General features: G+C 50.2%; 4 protein-coding genes across 4 annotated transcripts; 3 read left to right on the top strand and 1 right to left on the bottom strand.

Moving 5' to 3' along the window:
• Positions 1-1,672: 1,672 nt before the first annotated feature.
• Positions 1,673-3,648, top strand: TREMEDRAFT_64716 (uncharacterized protein; the record flags this gene model as incomplete). Its single annotated transcript, XM_007006837.1, has 4 exons — positions 1,673-1,843; positions 1,870-2,451; positions 2,521-2,873; positions 3,168-3,648. 4 exons carry the CDS (start codon positions 1,673-1,675, stop codon positions 3,646-3,648), a joined length of 1,587 nt encoding a protein of 528 aa, XP_007006899.1.
• Positions 3,649-6,674: 3,026 nt separating this feature from the next.
• On the bottom strand, positions 6,675-11,514 carry TREMEDRAFT_64714 (uncharacterized protein; the record flags this gene model as incomplete). Its single annotated transcript, XM_007006836.1, has 11 exons — positions 6,675-7,049; positions 7,765-8,270; positions 8,312-8,399; positions 8,547-8,605; positions 9,021-9,129; positions 9,416-9,701; positions 9,767-10,074; positions 10,321-10,434; positions 10,601-10,657; positions 10,687-10,780; positions 11,162-11,514. 11 exons carry the CDS (start codon positions 11,512-11,514, stop codon positions 6,675-6,677), a joined length of 2,349 nt encoding a protein of 782 aa, XP_007006898.1.
• Positions 11,515-12,705: 1,191 nt separating this feature from the next.
• On the top strand, positions 12,706-15,693 carry TREMEDRAFT_74590 (uncharacterized protein). Its single transcript, XM_007006893.1, has 11 exons — positions 12,706-12,900; positions 12,969-13,101; positions 13,155-13,406; positions 13,481-13,609; positions 13,665-13,716; positions 13,766-13,874; positions 14,079-14,205; positions 14,309-14,497; positions 14,627-14,758; positions 14,866-15,057; positions 15,204-15,693. The coding sequence occupies exons 1-11, from the start codon at positions 12,786-12,788 to the stop codon at positions 15,568-15,570; spliced, it is 1,797 nt and encodes a 598-aa protein (XP_007006955.1). The 5' UTR covers positions 12,706-12,785; the 3' UTR covers positions 15,571-15,693.
• A 328-nt stretch (positions 15,694-16,021) lies between these two features.
• On the top strand, positions 16,022-18,122 carry TREMEDRAFT_33897 (uncharacterized protein; the record flags this gene model as incomplete). The annotated part of the gene is made up of 6 exons (XM_007006642.1): positions 16,022-16,687; positions 16,755-17,071; positions 17,156-17,287; positions 17,369-17,545; positions 17,590-17,858; positions 17,899-18,122. The coding sequence occupies 6 exons, from the start codon at positions 16,022-16,024 to the stop codon at positions 18,120-18,122; spliced, it is 1,785 nt and encodes a 594-aa protein (XP_007006704.1).
• Positions 18,123-18,279: the final 157 nt, after the last annotated feature.

Genomic DNA, 18,279 nt, shown 5'->3' with positions numbered 1-18,279 from the left:
GCAGAAGGGGCTTGCCGGGCTGCCCCTTCTCTGATTGTTTATGTGCTTCTCCATACAGTGATGTTTAGCAGTGTGGATAGACACCTGCTTGCTGGGCTGATTGCTTGAGAAATAGGTACTCACAGGGATGCCCGTTCTCTCCTCTATCAGGTCAGTTGGCAATATTACATAAGCAAAAGTGACAATTAAATACCTGCCGGGCCGCCCGTTGGCTACTTCTCTCCTCGGTTGCTGTGATTATGTACTCGTCTGGTCGGTAATGGGTTCGCCGGGTAGCCCGGTTGTTAGTTTGCCGGGCCTAGCTCAGTTCACATGTGCTCCCATGAGGTAGGAGGGTGGGAAGGCATCACGGTGGGTGTGGTGTTTGGGTTTCTTCAATCATTACTTGTGTCTGGCCTGTATGACCCTTGTCAGGATTGCCCTTCAGTCAAGCCTTTTGTCCCCCTTCCTGTCTCCCACGTTTTACTGCCGTCCTTTGTCCCGGATCCTCTTTCTCTCCTAACCCTCCTCAATGTGGTTTCCTTGCGAGAGGAGGCTGATCAGGCAGCCCTACAGAGTACCTCCTCCTGACAGTGACTCACTGTTTAGCTTCCTGGTTATGGTGTGAATACTCTTCTCTCTGGTCGTCCTGTTCTGGTCCTTGTGTGTTGGTGTACCTGTATGAAGTACTATTGTCTTTTCTCCTTCCCTGCTGGTCACCAAATTGCTCGTATTTAACGACTTAGAATTTGATGTTCCACAGCTACGGTTAGTTGCTATTTGGCTGCGTCTTGTTGTACTGTTTAGGTTCTAAGGTTAGTTGCTGTTTGGCAATGTCTTTTTTTGTGATTAGGTTCTATGGTTAGTTGCTATTTGACCATCTCTTAATGTGATGTTTGGTAGTCTGTGACTGGGGGTGGTTGCTGTGTGGGTGTCTCCTGTTGTACCCTTCAGGTTGGGGGCTGGGGTTAGTTACTGTTTGGATGAATCTTGTTGTACGGTAAGGGGTGCTGGGGGTGGTGTGTGGTCAATCTTTGGCTTTCTCTTGTGAGGGGGTTGAGGTCTACGGGTGGGGTGGGCTGCCGTTTTTGAGGTTTGGGGGTCTTGACACTCTGGTGAGTCTGGGTGGGGTGTGTGTGTAGTGTTTGTGATGGTGTTGTGATGGCCTAAGGGTACTTACCTAAGGGATCTCTGGGGGATGTGAGGTCTTCTGAGTGTAAGCGGGGGTGCCAGGTGTGGTGTGGTATTGGCTTCCGCGTGGCAACCATGTGCTTCTTGCGGGCAGGTCTTTGGGGAACTGGGGTGTGAGGCTTGGGGTCAGGGTTGAACCTTAGGCATGAGGTAAGGATGGAGCCTTGCCAGGCGGAAAGGACCTAAGGGTGGGAGCCTTGGGTCAGGGTGGCGCTGTGAAAGGATCTATGGGTGGGAGCTGTGGGTCATACGGAGGGGGGAAAGGATCTATGGGTGGGTGCTTGGGGTGCAGGAAGGAGCTATGGGTGGGTGGCATGTGCCGGACTCAAGGGAAGGGGATTGAGGGGTGGTGGGGGTCAAGGGGTAGGGGCTGTAGGCTAAGGTGGAGGTGGGACCTAAGGGGTGCTGGTGGGAGCCTTGGGGTACTGCTGGGTGCTTTGATGGGCTCTTATCTGATAAGATCATAGTGTAAGAGGCGGGTTGGTAGCAAGGAGGGGCAGTGATGGGTGACAAAAGATTCTGGTGGCAGATTTGGTGTTGGTGGTGGGGGCTATGCGGAGTGCTGGGAGCTATGGTAGGTGCCACCCTGGGAGCTATGGTGGCTGCTGCAATATACCTTCCTACGTGGGTGGCACTTATGCTCCGGGAGCTATCCCATACCTCTGGGGCGGGAGTGCATTAGAGGAGCCATATTATCAGGATTGGATGCTTTTAGCTCAATCCTGGCACCAATTGTGGGTCGATCCGACTTTCAAGGAACCATTCTTTGACAAACTTCAACAATGGCTCTCGATTCAGCCTGTGAAACGCACATTTCAAGCAGCATTCGGAAACGCCCAAGTTCCAGTCAGTGTTTTCGTCCACGGCCTCAAGATCGCTGGTTGTGAAACCCTTCGTCTCAAGGCCTATGGCCAGAAACTACCTCTCATCTCCCAGTTCCACATTCAAGAGCCCACCAAAATCAGTCATCCTCTTGTGAAATACAACGAATGGGATATTGGTGTGACGATTCCATCGAACTACATCTGGCTCTTTTCACCAGCCAATGGAACCTCGAAAAGGGTCACACTCTACCCGATGTGCATTCCAGGCTCCCTCGATTATGGATTGGTCCATTTCAAAGCACAATTCCAAAATCGGAACTTCCAGATTAAGGTATATCCCCGAATCGTACATGTCATGAAGGCTTTCAACAGTCATATTCAAGGCGAAAGACCAAAAACCGTTTACGCCATCAGACAGAAAGGGTCATACAACATTGAAAATGATTCAAGACCTTTCGTCTGTACCGTCTAGTCAGATTGGAGCTTTCGGATGGAGATCACCATCAGGCAAAGTCACTTGCCACAGCGAAGCAATCGCAGGCAGACACCTTTTCTACGGGCAGCGTTCTGGCTCAATCCTGGCGATTCAATGTCTCGATTCAAGCTCAATGCCAAGATCGTCACCAAATCAGCACTTCTAGACAATGCAAATTGGGTCTATCAGCAGGCTCTCGCCCAAAACGTATTTCAAGGCAGGGACTCGGGGAATCCGTCCCCCATTCAGGTCAGAGCTGCCCTCGATTGTTTGGCATCTTTTGGCTGGAACTCTGGAAGCAGCCGAATCACTAAATCATTGGACAAATCAGCCTGGTGGAGGGAATCAGAAATGGAATTGGAGCCGGAAAACCCATCGAATGTCATGATGGAGCTACTCAAGAAGTATCCCACAGATCAATCAAAATCAGCCTTCCTAACCTCAATTCGTGGAGCTTTTGAGGGGGGCTACATGCGGTGTCGGAAGGGCCCCAATAATTCGTCACACTGATAACAAATTGTGTCCAAAAAGCCACTTCGATTCCGCTGCTACTCGAATTCGTGCAAGGACAATCTGAGAATTGAGGAAGCGATGTTGTGGATCGCTCATCTCATCACAATTGGGAGGATTCAAAGAGGTCAGGTTGGGCTTTCGGACACAGGGATTGGTCCAGTTGTGTCCACAAACTATACTCGGAGGAAAGGGATCCCTTTTGCCATCCCTTTGGTGGCAAACCTCAACCGGATCCGCATTTCGCCGGCATGGTACAGCACAAAATGGACGCCAGCTGATGGGAACTGCATGTTCACAGCTTTCGGGAGAGCAGTTGGTGGACATCAACTTGATTCCTCAATCACAAGGGCGAAAGCAGTGAAATGGATGGCAAATCACCAATCTGATCTTGAATCTTTCCTTGCCGCCGACATTGACACAACGATCCAGTCGATTGATCAGTATATTTCACACATGTCTCAACAGGGCACATGGGGAGATGCTCTCGCTTTACACTCATTGTGTATGTGCTACCATGTTTATGTCAGAATTCTCAAACGGGATGATTCAGATCACCCGATCTGGCTTTCGGCAGGCAATTCAAGCTTTGAAAAGGTGATTTATCTTTATCTCAGTGGTAAGTATTACGAAAATCTCATTCGTGCAGCCAATGTTGCTGGTTTGTAGTTGAAACAGTGAAAATGCATCTGGAATATGGTTTCAGTCCAGGTTTCAACAGTCTTGATGTTCTTTCGGTAAGATTGAGAGATATTTTGAGAACAAATATGGTTCAATCTGGTATTCGGGATTTTTGTTCAAAGAGTGCTCATTCTTCTTTGACAACACAAAGACAACCAGGACAATATATTCCACCTGTGACCTTTCCTGAGGCCTCACAGGATGATATGCATACCGTTCCGTAGCTGAAAATCAGAACTTTGCAACGGTGCAAAGTTGCGGCTACCCCGCTCGATATTGGTATCAACTTTGACCAGCGGCGTGTATTTCCCTTCCTCCTCTGATGCTTGAACACCCATAGCTTCAGCACTGAGGTATACCCCTGGGGCATGTGGGTCACCGTTACGTAGCTAAAAGGCCATTCTTTAGCATTCTGCCAACAGCCCCCTCCTAAATCCAAACCCGGTAACACTTTTCAGCACTTATAGTGATTTTTACCAACCTATATCTTCAGGTCCCCAAAACTGTTGCCAAAATCCAACCCCCTGCCAACGTTAAGGTTGCCCCTGACTCTCCTGGTTGAGGGCTATCTAACGGTATAGAATATGTGATGTTCCGAGCAGTATTTCCGAAAAACCCCCAACGGGCAGGGCCCTATAACCCTTGCCGGACCTGGGTGACCAGCTAAGGCCGAGTCGTGTCTCATCTTCATGATCTTTAGTTGAGCGTCGGCGTAGTTCGGCACATAAGTGTGATCGTCGAGCATGAGGAAACCCCTTGAGGTCCATCCACCACGAAGTATTAGGGGAGATCGCGAACTACGGCGTAGTTTGGTGATTGATAACTCCTAATAATTCCTCTCTAACCTTCTCTAAGTCTTTGTCCTCCTGAATTCCAAGTATCAAATCCATAGGATCAACAAGGTCACTCTCTTTCACTTCTCTTGTTCCTTGCAATGCTCTGAGCAGGTGATGTAACTCCGATGTGGTGGCGTCAACTTCATCGAACTTCGGTAGACCTTTAATGAGGTTACTCTCTTGTATCATGGTACTTCCCTTTCCGGAGTGGTAGTCCGCCCGTCTAGACAGTCCATCTGGAAGACTTGCCTGTGTTCCTGGTCGGTAAACCATTTTAAACCTGAAGTTAGCTAGTTCTTCTACCCACCTACCTTGGCGTGGACTGAGTTGCTTCGGTTCCATCCAGTAGGTGAGGTTTGAATGGTCGGTAAGGACTGTGGTTTCTACCTGCAGTAGTAAGTGTCTCCTTCTTCTAAAACCCTCCACTACAGCGAGGAACTCCTTCTCTCCTACCGTATAATTCAGCTGAGCTGTGTTGAAGGCGCCAGACTCGATAGCTACCGGGTGTTCTTGACCAGCTGTATTGACCTGCAAAATTATGAAACCCCAGCCGAAGAACGAGGCATCTGTCTGTAATATAGTCTTTAAAGTAGGGTCAAAGTGATCTAACACCGGCGCAGTACACATCCTAGCTTTCAATTCCTTGAATGCTGACTCCTGTTCCGCTCCCCACACAAATGGTACATCTTTCTTCGTCAGGTAGGTGATTGGTAGAGCAATTTTCGAGAAGTTGGGGACGAAACGCCTATAATAGCTGACGACTCCAATGAATCCTCTAGACTCCCGTAGATTCTTTGGACGTGGGAAGGATGTGATGGCGTCAATGTACTCTGGATTCACCGATACACCTCGAGAAGATACCACGAAACCCAGAAACACCACCGAATCTCTTTCAAACTCGCACTTACTAGCTTTCACGTACAGGCTCGCCTTTCACAGCACTTCAAAGACCTTCGCCGTAGTTTCTCGTAATTCCTCCAATGTATTCCCATAAATAAGGATATCATCAATGTAGACCACGACTCCATTCCCTAGTAGTTCCCTAAACACCTCATTCAGGAAGTGCTGGAAGACAGCGGGGGCATTTCGCAGCCCATCTGGAACGACAAGAGACTCGAACATACCATACTGTGTCCTGAACGCAGTCAGGTGTTCATGTCCTTTCGTCACCCTCAACAATTGGTACGCTCCAATTAGGTCCAGTTTGCTGAAGTATCTTGCTTTCCCAAGTTCTTCGGTAATCTGACCAATTAACGGAAGAGGGTAGGCATCTGGTATGGTCGCTTCGTTCAGCTTTCGATAGTCGATGACCATTCGCCATTGCCCTTTGGCTTTCTTCGGTATCATAAACATCGGTGAGCCGTACGGCGGGTTACTTGCTCGAATTCGGCCAGCGGCAATTTCACGATCTAGTATGTCTCTCAGCGCGCGTCTCTGATCTTCTCCTTGAGCATAGAGGGAGGCGACCTTCAGGTTCGCCCCCTCCTTGAGCTCAAACTTCAAATCGTAGGACCTCAAAGGGGGAAGAGTCTCTCCTCCTCTCTTTGGGTTAAACACGTCAATGTACTGGTGGTATTGTTCGGGAACTACCTGGAACAACTCGTCTTGTTCCTCCGGGCTCAGCTCTTCAAGCTCATCTTCGCCGCGGAGGTCTGTCTCGTCGGTTCGGGTCCTGAGCCCTATGGCTGCCAGGCTCGCGACATCTTTTGTTTGTGGAAAGGGAGAGGACAATTCTTCCCTTTCAATCGGCATGGGTAGGGGAAAAGACATTGCGCTTTCCCCCTCATTTGTCTGGGAAATAGGGAAGGATATAGTATTTGCTCCCCCATTCAGGATTACCCGTTCTTCTCTCATCCATTCCCACCCTATCACAACATCCGTGTCACAAAGGGTGGTAACATCCAGCTTTATTGGGCAAACTTCGCCTAACTTCTCGACACCCAGACTCACTTTGACGAACTCCGTAATGGGTCCAGCCACACTACCCGAGCCGTCGAACATGTGAACTGGTACACTCACGGGGTATTTCCTCTTCTCCTTCCTAATCCTCCTGGCCGCCTTGGGACTTATATATGAACAGGTTGCCCCAGTGTCCCACAGGGCCGTTAGTTCGATTCCTTCGACATACACGTTAGATTTGGGCCGAGAGAATATGAGCACGGACCCGCCGAGTCTCGCCTATCGCGACGAGTCCCCATCTTTTTCCTCCCCGTCCATCCCCCGCTCTGTAAAGCATGCTTCCTCCCCTCCGACTGCATTGATCTTCTTCCTATCTCCAAGAGGGACGGCATTTCCACCTGTGCTAAATCTGCCTTCTCCTCCAGCATTCTGTCCAAAAGATCGCAAGGGAATGATCCCAGCCTTTACCTTTGCTGCTATTACAGGACAATCCCGGTTGTAATGTCCCCTCTCTCCACATCCAGTACACTGCCCTTCCTCCCGACGCTTTAACACCTCATCAGCACTGGGTCTTGGCCAACGACGATTTAGCTCGTCTACGTCCGTTGGAATTGCCCTCCCCCCGTTCGTGGCCTTAGGTTGCGAGCCCCTGAACTTCGCCATAGATTGCCCTTTCTCCTCGCTCTTCCTTTCCTCTTCCCGATTTACTTCCTCTCTCCTCTCCCCCTGTTCTTTCACTTCCTTCCTCTTCTTCTCATTCTCCTTCTCCACCCTTTGCTGATGCAAATGATTGTCCATGGGGACCACAAACTCAATTAACTCTCGGACGGTCTTGAAAACCTTTCCATGGCGAGCGATTTCATGCAGCAAGTGACCTTTTAGTCCATTATTCGCCCGATCCACGAGGTTTCCATCATCACCCCATCCTAACACTGCTACATATTGTTGAAAGGCGGCGAAGTACGCCGAAGCCGACCCATTCTGTCGAAGCTTGTTTATTCCCCTTGCGGCGGTTCCTTCTTCGTCAGGGTCTCCAAAATTGGTTTTGAGATATTGGATGAACTTCTTATAGTCTAGAAGGTGTTCGGGGGGTTCGTCTTTAGGCAAGTCCGGTTGGACGGCAAGAAGAGGAGTTTCACGCAAATGGGAGATCATGAAAAAGACTTTTAACTCGGTCAGTGGGGAACTTGCGAGCGTTGATTTCGAAATGAACTTCACATTCTGAGATGAATGCGGTGAACTTTGATCTCTCGCCCCTCCACAGGTCTGGGAGGGGAAGCTTTATCCCTCCACTCATCTCAGCAACCCCTGGGGTCGCCGAAGCCTGTCTTCCCATGGCGAGTCGTACCCCTTCAGAGATCCCCTTGACTATTCCCCCAACTGTCCCCTGTTCCTTCTTCTTCTCCTGCTCCTCTCGATGTTTCCTCTCTGCTATCATATCTTTATCCATCTCCATCATCATGTTCATTATCGCCAGCATGATCTTCTGAGTTGTGGCCTCCTCCTCAGTGCCTCCTACTACTTCACTCCCGGCCGAACTTAGCCTACCTCCTGTGTTCCCTTCCCTTGGTCGTGGAGTCTGTCCCGAATCTTCGGAACCTGTCCTCACCGTTGGTGGCTCTGATAGTCTGGTCGGTTGGGGGGGTGGTTCAAGAGGTAGGGGTGGATAGAAATCATCGCCTTGAGTTGATCCTTTGGGGGTATCAATGGCACCAGGCAATGGCCCCAAGCTTTGTCTTAATTCCTCCAACGTCCTCCTCTCCGTCTCCTCTACCGTTTCTTCTGGTCTACTCATACTTCTTGTAACTCTCCCCACTGGCTGCATACAATTTCGAACTTCTCCGAGGTTTGCACGGGTCGTCGGTAAGAGCGATCCTTGATACTGTCACAATCGTAGTTTCTTCTTCTCTACTGACCGACGGTCGACAAACCTCGGCTAACTACGTCGTACTGGGGTGTCGATGTCTCACTAGGACAGGGTACTTGTCGAGGAACTACGGCTAACTTCGCCGTAGTAATACGTCGAGTGGTAGGTGATAAGGTGATCGTCGATGAACTGCGGCTAACTTCGCCGTAGTGCGTTGAACTGCTCGGTGGTAGCTCTCCCTAACTCGATGGTTGTAGCTACTGAATATATCTCTTGCTACTGACAACAATCAAGGATTGCTGAAGAAGTTCAGCGATCTGTAAACTATCTATACTTCCCCTCTCTTTTCATAGAACGTCCCTCAACCCCTGTACAGCCTCGCGCTCAGTCCTCTTCGTTCAACTTCGCCTTACCTCGTCATATCCCCGATATCCTACTCCGACTAACTTTGCCTAACTTCCCCTACTCCACTCCCCCTCGGTTTCCTTCCCTAACTTCGCTGTGGTTCTCCGTTAGGCGGGGTTGTCGTGACAAATAATCCCTAGGTTCTCGTAACTTCGTCGTAGTTGGTCTCAGTGGTTCGGGGTGGTGGTGGATAGTGGTTCGGTGATGGTGAAAGGAGGGTCGGTGATGGTAGTTGTCAGGGATGTCACGACATGGTTCGTGACATTTATCCTCTTGATTCCTCGCTATCGCTTTCCGTCTTTCATGTTTTCAGTATTTGTACCTAACATGTCTTGTGGAAATTCAACACTCACCCGATAATCTTCTCAATGACGTATTGTTTATCGTCACCGTCTTCTCTAACTGTAGCTTTCTTGTCTCTATTGCATGAGCCACTACCATGAGATTTCCACTGGGACATACCTGAGGATACAGTTGAATCGGATACATCAGTCCTGTAGAGCAACTTCTATCTCTCTTCTTGAGGTCCCCTTTTTGATTGCTAGTTTGCAGTCAGGACAATTCCAGGTTTGTTCTGACATGTCATCTTCTGGTTGTAGTCCTGCACATGCCCAATGTACTCAACCTTTACAAGCATTGCATACCACTTCTTGCTAAGAAACGTCAGCATATCTCTACACGAACGCCGAGATTCTTTTTCCGGGCTGGAGGAGGTTGAATTCTTGCTGTTGGTTGGATTTGCACTCACCATCTTTCCTTTCACGGTATTCTCACTTTTCGCCGGCCATACTCCTTCTCCTCTCTTTTCCACATCACTAGCACTCAAACACTTATTGTTTAGCCACACTCTCCCTTTGAAAGCTCTCGATCGCTGCCCAGGCTCCCTCTTGCCTTTCTTTTTCTTGGGAGAAGTTACAGACAGCTTCTTCCCGTCGAGAGGATGGCTGTGATAATCTACCGTACGACTTCGTGGTCGGGATGATTGTCGTCTGACGGTTTCTGGTGAGTCTCCCGATGGGGTCCCTTCTGAGGATCTTCAGAGTCAGCCAGTTATTTATAACAGGGACAAAGTGATGAGCAAGGAGGATTGAGGACTTACCTTGACACACTCCTCATCATCTCTTTGACATCGTCCATTCCTCCGTCTTCTACTCCACCAATATCTAGTCCAATGTTCATTCCGATATCATCTGTACCGCTCTCTTCTGTACCGTGACGTCGAAACACATCCTGGCCTGTGGATGGTGGGACAGAGGAATGTACTATCAGATCCTGTGTCATGTCCATGTCCAGATGTCCGCTATGATCAACGGCCGGACCACCTGCTTCATGTTGATCGTTGGTCGCTAGCTCAGCTTCAGTGGTGGATACGGCGGGCGAAGCAGCGACGATCTCGTCACGATGAACCTATGTGGACAGACTCAGTGGAGATGGGGTGAAAGTGGTTGAATTCGCAACTCCTTGTTGGCGAGGAGGCGGCCAGGCTATAATTCTAGACGAAGAAGGTATAGAGCTCAGTTCCTTCTGCCGTCGGTGCCGGTAAGTCATTTTCGAAACCGATGGGGGTGACTCGACCATTGGCAAGGTGAAAGAAGGGGACATACGACCTAAACAGTCGAGTCTAGAAACAATGGATTCGAGCCTCTGGTTAACAGACTTGATACCTTCTGCTTGTTGTCTCTCTAAATTTTCAATACTCCCATGTATAAACTTCAGACCTTCCGTTAATTGTTTCAAAATTTTGTCGGTCTCGTCAGCCCGCTGCGCCTGCTCCATGCGGGCAAGGTGTCATACATCACCTACTTGCCACCTAAGATAGTCTTTTCCCGTGTTCCCACACTTGAAACACATCTGGGACACTTACCCCTGACCCCCTTTGGCTTAGGTTTATTGTTCTTGATCTCCATCAACAATCCCTATTGTCATCTCTTACACTCCCACACTTGAAACACCTACCCCTGAACCCCTGTGCTCTTAATCTATTGTTCCCCTGTGTGTTCACATGCTTGACACACTTACCCCTGGACTCCTGTGTCCTCTGTCTATTGTTCCTTGTCGCACCCATGAACCTGTAACAGTTACCCCTGGACCCCTGGGTCCTTTGCCTATTGTTCTTAGTTTCACATGTCAGGATTGCCAATTCTCTTGAAGAGAATTGCAAATATGTTTAGCAGTTCTTCCGTAGCTTATTGTTGTAGTTTTGCAGTTCAGCCTGTTTTGCTGTGGATATAAACCCCCTCCAAACAGGTTGTTCCCCACCTATGAATCTCTTGTTGAATCTCATTCTCAACTTGTCAGTCCAGTCAGATCCAGCCTGACATCTTGCAGTTCCCTCAGTTCCCTCAGTTCCCTCAGTCCCTTGTCACCCTCTGTATACTCCTCAAGCTCTACGAGCCCGAGACAAGTATTGGGTTACAGCCCCATCTCAGTCACCTTGCTTACCCTTTGGGGATAAGACCCCGCCCGTGACACAAGGCGATCGTCCAAGGCTCACAGAGCTTCTTGTGTGTTGGTATGCTGGACATCCTGAGTTGAATTGTCATGTATGTTTACCATATTACTGGCGATCTCTTTGAGGCTTAGCAACATATGTTCCACAGTAGTACGTTGTTGCTCTGTGGCAGACATCTCGAGAGCATGTTGAGATTGTTGAGATTCTTGTAAACGGTCTATTTGGCCTTGTAATGCAATAAAGTACGATGTGTAGAAACCTATTGAGACGGTCTCATGCTTGGCTGGAGGAGTGGATAAAGTCATGGTGGTAGAGAGAGGCGGTTGATAAGGACGTTTGGTTTCAGGGACATGGTCGCTGGAAGAACTGAGCCCTTCTGGGGGGTCGTCGGACATGACAAGAGTGGAGGGAAAATTGTCGGACATGGGTCTACAAGGGAGTGGACCAAGGGTACGGAGGGTTTTGAATGACCTGTGGGCTATGGTGAAAGCAGGATAAGTGGTGATTTTATGCTATTATGTATGGTGCAGGATGACAAGTCAAAGCCCCGGCAAGTACCCTGTCTCTGTGAGACATCAACACCCCAGCAGAACATAGTTAGCCAAGGTTTGTCAACCGTTGGTCAGTAGAGGAGAAGAAATGATGGTTGTGACAAGGAGAGATAAAGTGATGTTGACATGGTCGCATTGTCATGGGATGTCACGGGAATTTCAACCTGCTGCTGCTGCGGAGAACCGCCGCCTCCTAGTACAAAAAGTGGACATGCTCACTTGGCCTCCCATGTCTGGCCGCCGCCGTCTGCACGGCCGCAGGGGCGGGCAATGTTGTCTAGTCTATTTGGCATGGATTACTGCATCTCGGACGAGACCGCATCAGTCGCTGTCGAGATGGGAGGGGATGTGATGAGTGGTGAGCATGGGTACATATATGAAGCTTGTGTTCATCTCCACCTCGTTTCTCATCTTTGTCTCTTTGCCGAGTTAATTACATGCTGACCTCTGACCCCTTCCGCAGCTCTACTCGTCTTTCCCTATGTGGTGACTTTTCTCTATCCAGCCTAGCGTTATCTGTCACCAGACGGCCCTGTCGTCGAGGGTAGAAACAGGTGCAGGGGATTTCATTGGCTGCTTAGATATTTATGTTTGCATAGCGTCGGGACTGACTTCCGTCCTTCGAACCTCCCACACCTCGCCCCGACGAGCTCTTTATCCTGCGCTACTGGCCGTCCTCTGTCCGTGTGTTGATCTATCCTATCACTGATACCAGTCCGTGCCAAGCATCACCATGTCAAGCTATTCGTGGCTCAGCAACCCTAATTTCCCGGACTGGACAGTGTATCATTCCGATTATCATGTCAATCGCTACTCTGACGTGACCCCCTATCTCACCATCAATCCTCGATATCGGACATGGGCGTGAGCTATCCCAGGTCACCCGACCGGCAGACTACGTCCGCTCAGAATTCCAAGAAAAAACCATCTCGGAGGACATTCCTCAAATCGTGTCTATTTTTGAAAATTTCGACCGCGACTTTCGGAAATGTTGCCGGCGGCTGGTACAATTTTCATTTTTGGCCTCGACCGTGACAGTGATCACGACAGGCAGTCATGGTGGTAACAATACATAATCGACCGGGACTAGATACTTTGACTGACAGCATCTCAAGATGACCCTCCGTACTCGTGTCGTCAATGCTTACAAGTCGACCGGATTTCTTCAAAAACCTCAGTCTGCCATCGACGCTGGTGCCGATGACTTTCGTCCCGTATCAGGGCTCAAGCGTGAGCATTCTTCCCCGGTCATTCTGTCCCCTTGCACTTGAATGCCAGAAGGATGCTGACTTCCCCAGCCTTCATCCACATGGAGCCGGGGAGCAGGACCATGTGGTTGAACGAGGACTTGGCTCCGACCCCTCCTCAGATGCGTACTTGGAGTTGGCTCACCTTTGTGTCTCTTTGGTGGGGTACCAACTACACTGTTGGGTGAGTGTCTTGTCCACCTCTGTCATACATCGGACACAGACTGATCCCACCAGCGCCTGGACTCAAGGGTCCTCACTACTCAGCTATGGTCTTTCGTTTGGCACCACCCTCGGTGCTACCATCGTCGGCTACATCCTCATCGCCGCCGTGGCTGTGGGCTGCGCTCGTGTCGGATCGTTGTATCACATCGGATATCCCGTGTGGGCCAGATCGACTTTTGGTATGCACTTGTCCAAGTTCTTCGTTTTCCTCCGTATGGCAACGGCAGTGATTTGGTTTGCCGTGATGAACTGGTACTGCGCCGAGTGAGCACATTACCTCTTCATCCTTTCAATGATTTTCTCCCATCGTCATGTTTGACGCTTTGGCTGATGATCAGGATGCTCGACATCGGTCTGTTGGCTGTATCACCCAACGGATGGGGGAAAATCGCAAACAAGATGCCGGCTAGCTCTCACTCCACAACCAGAGAAATGGTCTGCTTCTTCATCTGCTTTTGCCTCCACTTGTAAGCCAACTCTCTCGAAGTCCCGGAAATGAGACCTCTTGTTTGACTCGCCCAGACCCTTTGCTTTCGTACATCCCAGTATGATCAAGATCATTTTTGAGATCAAGGTAAGTGTTCAGTACTGCAGGTGCATGGTGTCGTGTTGATGGACCTCAGGCTGTCCTTCTTCCTGCCGTGTCGTTCGGTTTCCTCGGGGGGCTGATCCACCTCGCTGGGGGCTCGGTCAATTTCTCCGCATTGAACGGGACAATCGCCAAAGGCTCTAGTGCCCAGTCCTGGGCTTGGATGTTGGGGATCAATGCGTGTTTTGGAAACATGGCCCCGATGCTCATCAACCCGGGGTTCCCTGTAGAACCCCCCCCCCCCCCCCCCCCCCCCCCCCCTCCACAATCCCCTATTCCCCTTTTGCCACTGCCTTATACGATTCCTGCTTCGGTTTCACATGTACCGGAGCGTCGTTGACTTTCAGAGCCCGATCTGGGACGTTACGCCAACAAGCCGGGTGCAGCGATGTGGCCCCAAGCGATTAGTCTATGGGCCGGAATGATCATTGTTACCATGATGGGTCTCACTGCCGGTGCTGTTTCCTACCAGGTGTAAGCTATTCTTTGGACTCGTCGCCCCTCTCTCTTGTACAGAGTCACAATGAGACTGGTCATGCGGAATATGACATTCTCAAGAGGGAGGCTGACTTGACAGCTGGGGTGTACACTCGTGGAATATCTGGACAATCTGTTCGCTTATACTTGAAAATGATGTCTCAACGTCGTGGCGTGCGGGTATCTTCATCTTTTCGATCATCCAAATTTACGCGACTATCGGACAAAACCTCTTTGCGAATAACATCCCCGCTGCTGTCGATCTAGCGTCTTTATGGCCAACTAGGATGTGAGTGTCCTACTTGTTGCTCCCACTTCTCGATTGTAACATTCCTCTCTTGCCACACGGAGGCAGTAGGTGCTTGCTGCTTTTTTGCCGTTTGCAGCAGAGAGAGAGTGAAGTTGGCTGATACTTCAGCAATATCGTTCGCGCGCAGGTCTTTCTCATGATCTTCTCTTGGATCGTACAACCCTGGTCAATTCTCACCTCCGGGACAAACTTCATCAAGTTCTTGAACTCATATACTTTCTTCTGCGGTGCTATGATTGCGTGAGTGATTATGTTTGCGTGCTGTTATCACGAATCTCGCACTACCCCTCGATGCTCTCTCTTTCAACAGACTGACTTCTTTTGGGAACGAAGCTGACGTCGTGTAGCATTCTCCTCGCAGACTACTTCATTGTTCGCAGGGGTAACATCCACGTCCCCTCCCTTTTCGACGCGAATGGCAATCACGCCAACCACGACGGTATCTATTACAACAAACCTTTCGGATTCAACATGATCGCACTGGTTGCTTGGCTCTGTGGGATAGCTATTCCCCTTCCTGGCCTGGTAGCCAGTTATATGTGGGTGATCGTGATCATATTTCAATCACCTGCTCCTCCATACATCTTGTAGTAGTGCTGTTCATTCAGGGCTCATCGCACACGTCACAAGACTCAACTGTCGGCGACATCGAACAACGTCATCAGGTAGTTGCTGATGATTTTAGGGACAGCTACTCGTCTTCCATGGCTACCTTCGTCAAGATCTACAACTCAGGGTTCCTGATATCTTTTGGCATCAGTGGGGCAGTCTACCTCGTTGGCATGTACTTCTTCCCCCCTTCCATCGTTCCCATCGGGAGGGAAGGAGATTACGACCATTCTTTCGAAGGGCTCGGCAAGACGGACGGATATCTTCCCGGTGACGAGCTCGTGCTGTATGGACGACAGACCAAATACGAGGTTTACCAGCCTCACTCGGAAACGATGAGGATCACGGAAAACACAGCGACCTCTACTGGACTGGACGAAGAGAAAAAGGTAGCGGCAGATGCGTACGCTTACTCTCTGCCCGTTCATGGTAACTCGCAGTAGCGGACCTGACTGTTCGGGAGGGGATTGGCGTCGTACGGGGAGTACCGTAACGTAGACGAGTAGGACAGATGACCGACGAGAATGTGGAGTGAGAACAGGCATGAATGAATGACGTTGCTCCTGCTTCTCCCTTGTGGGTGACATATGAGTTTCCAGGTCAAGTAAGTGTGTGTACGCATGAAGCTAGCCTGTCAAGACATAAATATAGCAAAGCTGGGAACATTCCTTGGCAGTAACAGTAGTAGGATGCTGCATGATATCGCCGGCGTATGGAACGTCACGTGACGTGGGTCGGGTGGCGAATGATCTTCCCCTTCCTTTGCATGCCTCGGTTGCAATGGTACTCGTACTGTAGTTTACTGTCAATAGTAGCACACATACCCTATACGCTCTAGAGCTGAATAGGTATACCTCATCATACTCGACAGGCTTCCGGGTATGGTCAGTCCAGATGAGCGTACCCCCTCTTTACAGGCATGTCCCCAGCTCTACCCCTCTTCCTCGACGTCGGTACCATGGTCGATCAAGCACTGGTACCAGTACTAGTACTCGTTCCCTCGGCATACTCACCGCTACCACGGTGGGTATCTTGTCGACCTACCTCCTACCCTATCCCACTGTGGCTCAAGCCGAATCTCCTGTGACCAAGCCCGACAGGGATCAATCTCCTCGGGACAGCCTAGGACAAACCCCCATCAGATCGCTCCTTCGTTCATACCTCGTTTACACCCTTTGTTCCTTTCCAAGCGTGATAGACCACTCACCTCGCCTGTTGTCGGCTCTTTTCAACAGCTCATTGCCCGGCATCAAGCCTCTCACCGAGACGGTGGTCAGGGAGACGTTCTTTCGACAGTTCGTCTCTGGTGAGACCGCAGAGGAATGTCTGGATGTGATGGCGGAGATGAGAACAAGGGGGATCGGGGGAGTTCTGAACTACTCTGCCGAAGCTTCGGATGACTCTGCCAATCGTTCATCGTCTCTTACCAAGGGAGCGTCGAACATAGAGGAGGAAAGATATAACGAGCTGTTATCGTCCCTTGATCAAGCTGGGGCTCACGAAGACGAGATGGCGAGACAGGGCTATGGCAAAGGATCCACCGCCTTGGCCATAAAGGTGGTGAGTATACTCCAGCCCATCCACTCTATTCCTCTCAAATCTGTGATCAGGGTATCGCTGATCTCAGACCGGTCTCATCGACCCAGCCATCTTACAAAGAGCTTCCACCACCCTCCTACGATTACGACCTTTGACGACCTCCAACTCTCCTTCATCGCCCTTAGCTTCCCTTTTAATACCCTTTCCGGGCTCACCTACCCTGTCCGATGTCAAAGTACTGGCTCGTGCCGACACATCGGTGAACCCCCTTATGACTTTGCAAGGTGCTGTGCCAGCCCTGGCCGTGTTGGAGACAGACGAAGGGATCAGACGCGAGGATGTGGAAAAGTTGAGAGACCTGTGGGAGAAACTACGACGAATTGCGCTCAAAGCTAGTGAGAAGAGGTATGTGTATATATATGATGATTGCCTTTTGAAACATCCGTCAAGGTATACATCATCAAATTGGCGACAAGGACTGATTATCAGAATAAGTATCATGATCGACGCCGAGCACACCCAGTATCAACCAGCTCTCGATGGCTACACGCTACTACTCTCCACAGAGTATAATCGGCCACCTTCCTCCCAACGATCCATTTGGCCTTCCTCCGCTTCCTCGTCCGAGCAATGGAGTGGGCCCCTGATTTTGTGAGTAGCACCCCTCGACCTCTGCAACGACTTACATGTGTTGACTCGCAGCGGAACCTATCAAAGCTACCTCGTTAGGCAGCCGCACTTCCTCAAGGAGGCACTCGGACACGCTCAGGCAAATGGATATGCGCTAGGAATCAAGCTGGTCCGTGGAGCCTATCACGAAGGTGAGAAGGAGCGATGGAGCCAAGAGGGTAGATCGGGTCCAGGACCGATCTGGCCAGAGTGGGTGATTGTAGTTGTGCCAATGTGATGGGCTAACGCCTCAGCAAAGAAGCTACAGATCGATGTTACGACTCTTCCATCTCTACCATTCTGTCTACACTTGCCTCTCAGCTATCATCGCCGCGCCCAGAGCTGGCCCCGTCTGTCGTGTTTGGGACCCATAACCCGGATAGCGTTCAGCGGGTCATGGATGAGTTGGTGAAGGCGGGGCTGGCGAGGCGGAGCCTCACTTCGGAAGGATCAAGAAGGATAGACAACAGACTTTGTTTGAGGGAGGAAGTGAGAGGCAAAGTGCACATCGCACAGTTGTATGGTGAGTCGACACTTTGTCGTATCCTGCCGTAGCTGACGAGTAGGGATGGGCGATGCCTTGACTGACCGGGTGGCAGCTAGCTTTCACTCGTCTTGCTGTGACCCACCGGTGGCGCTCAAGTACATGGCGTATGGTAAGTTGTCGGAGGTGATGCCGTTCCTCGGACGGAGGGCGATAGAGAACAAGAGTTTGTTGAACGGGGAGAGGGGAGCCGCAGCGGAGAGGAAGAGAGTGGGACGAGAGATATGGAGGAGATTTTGGTGAATGACCCATGATAATGACATACAATGATATTACTGTGAACCCATGTTGTACATGCACCGTCCCTGTCCGACTACCTGACTTGATAGTAGTGGTGGGGGTAGTAGTGGTAGTAGTAGTAGTAGTAGTAGTAGTAGTAGTAGTAGTAGAAGCGAGAGTG

This window comes from Tremella mesenterica (assembly GCF_000271645.1).
Source record: "Tremella mesenterica DSM 1558 unplaced genomic scaffold TREMEscaffold_11, whole genome shotgun sequence".
In the NCBI taxonomy this organism is placed as follows: domain Eukaryota; kingdom Fungi; phylum Basidiomycota; class Tremellomycetes; order Tremellales; family Tremellaceae; genus Tremella; species Tremella mesenterica.
Note: the sequence above shows the minus strand (reverse complement) of the source record. Positions and strands in the feature narration are given on the sequence as shown.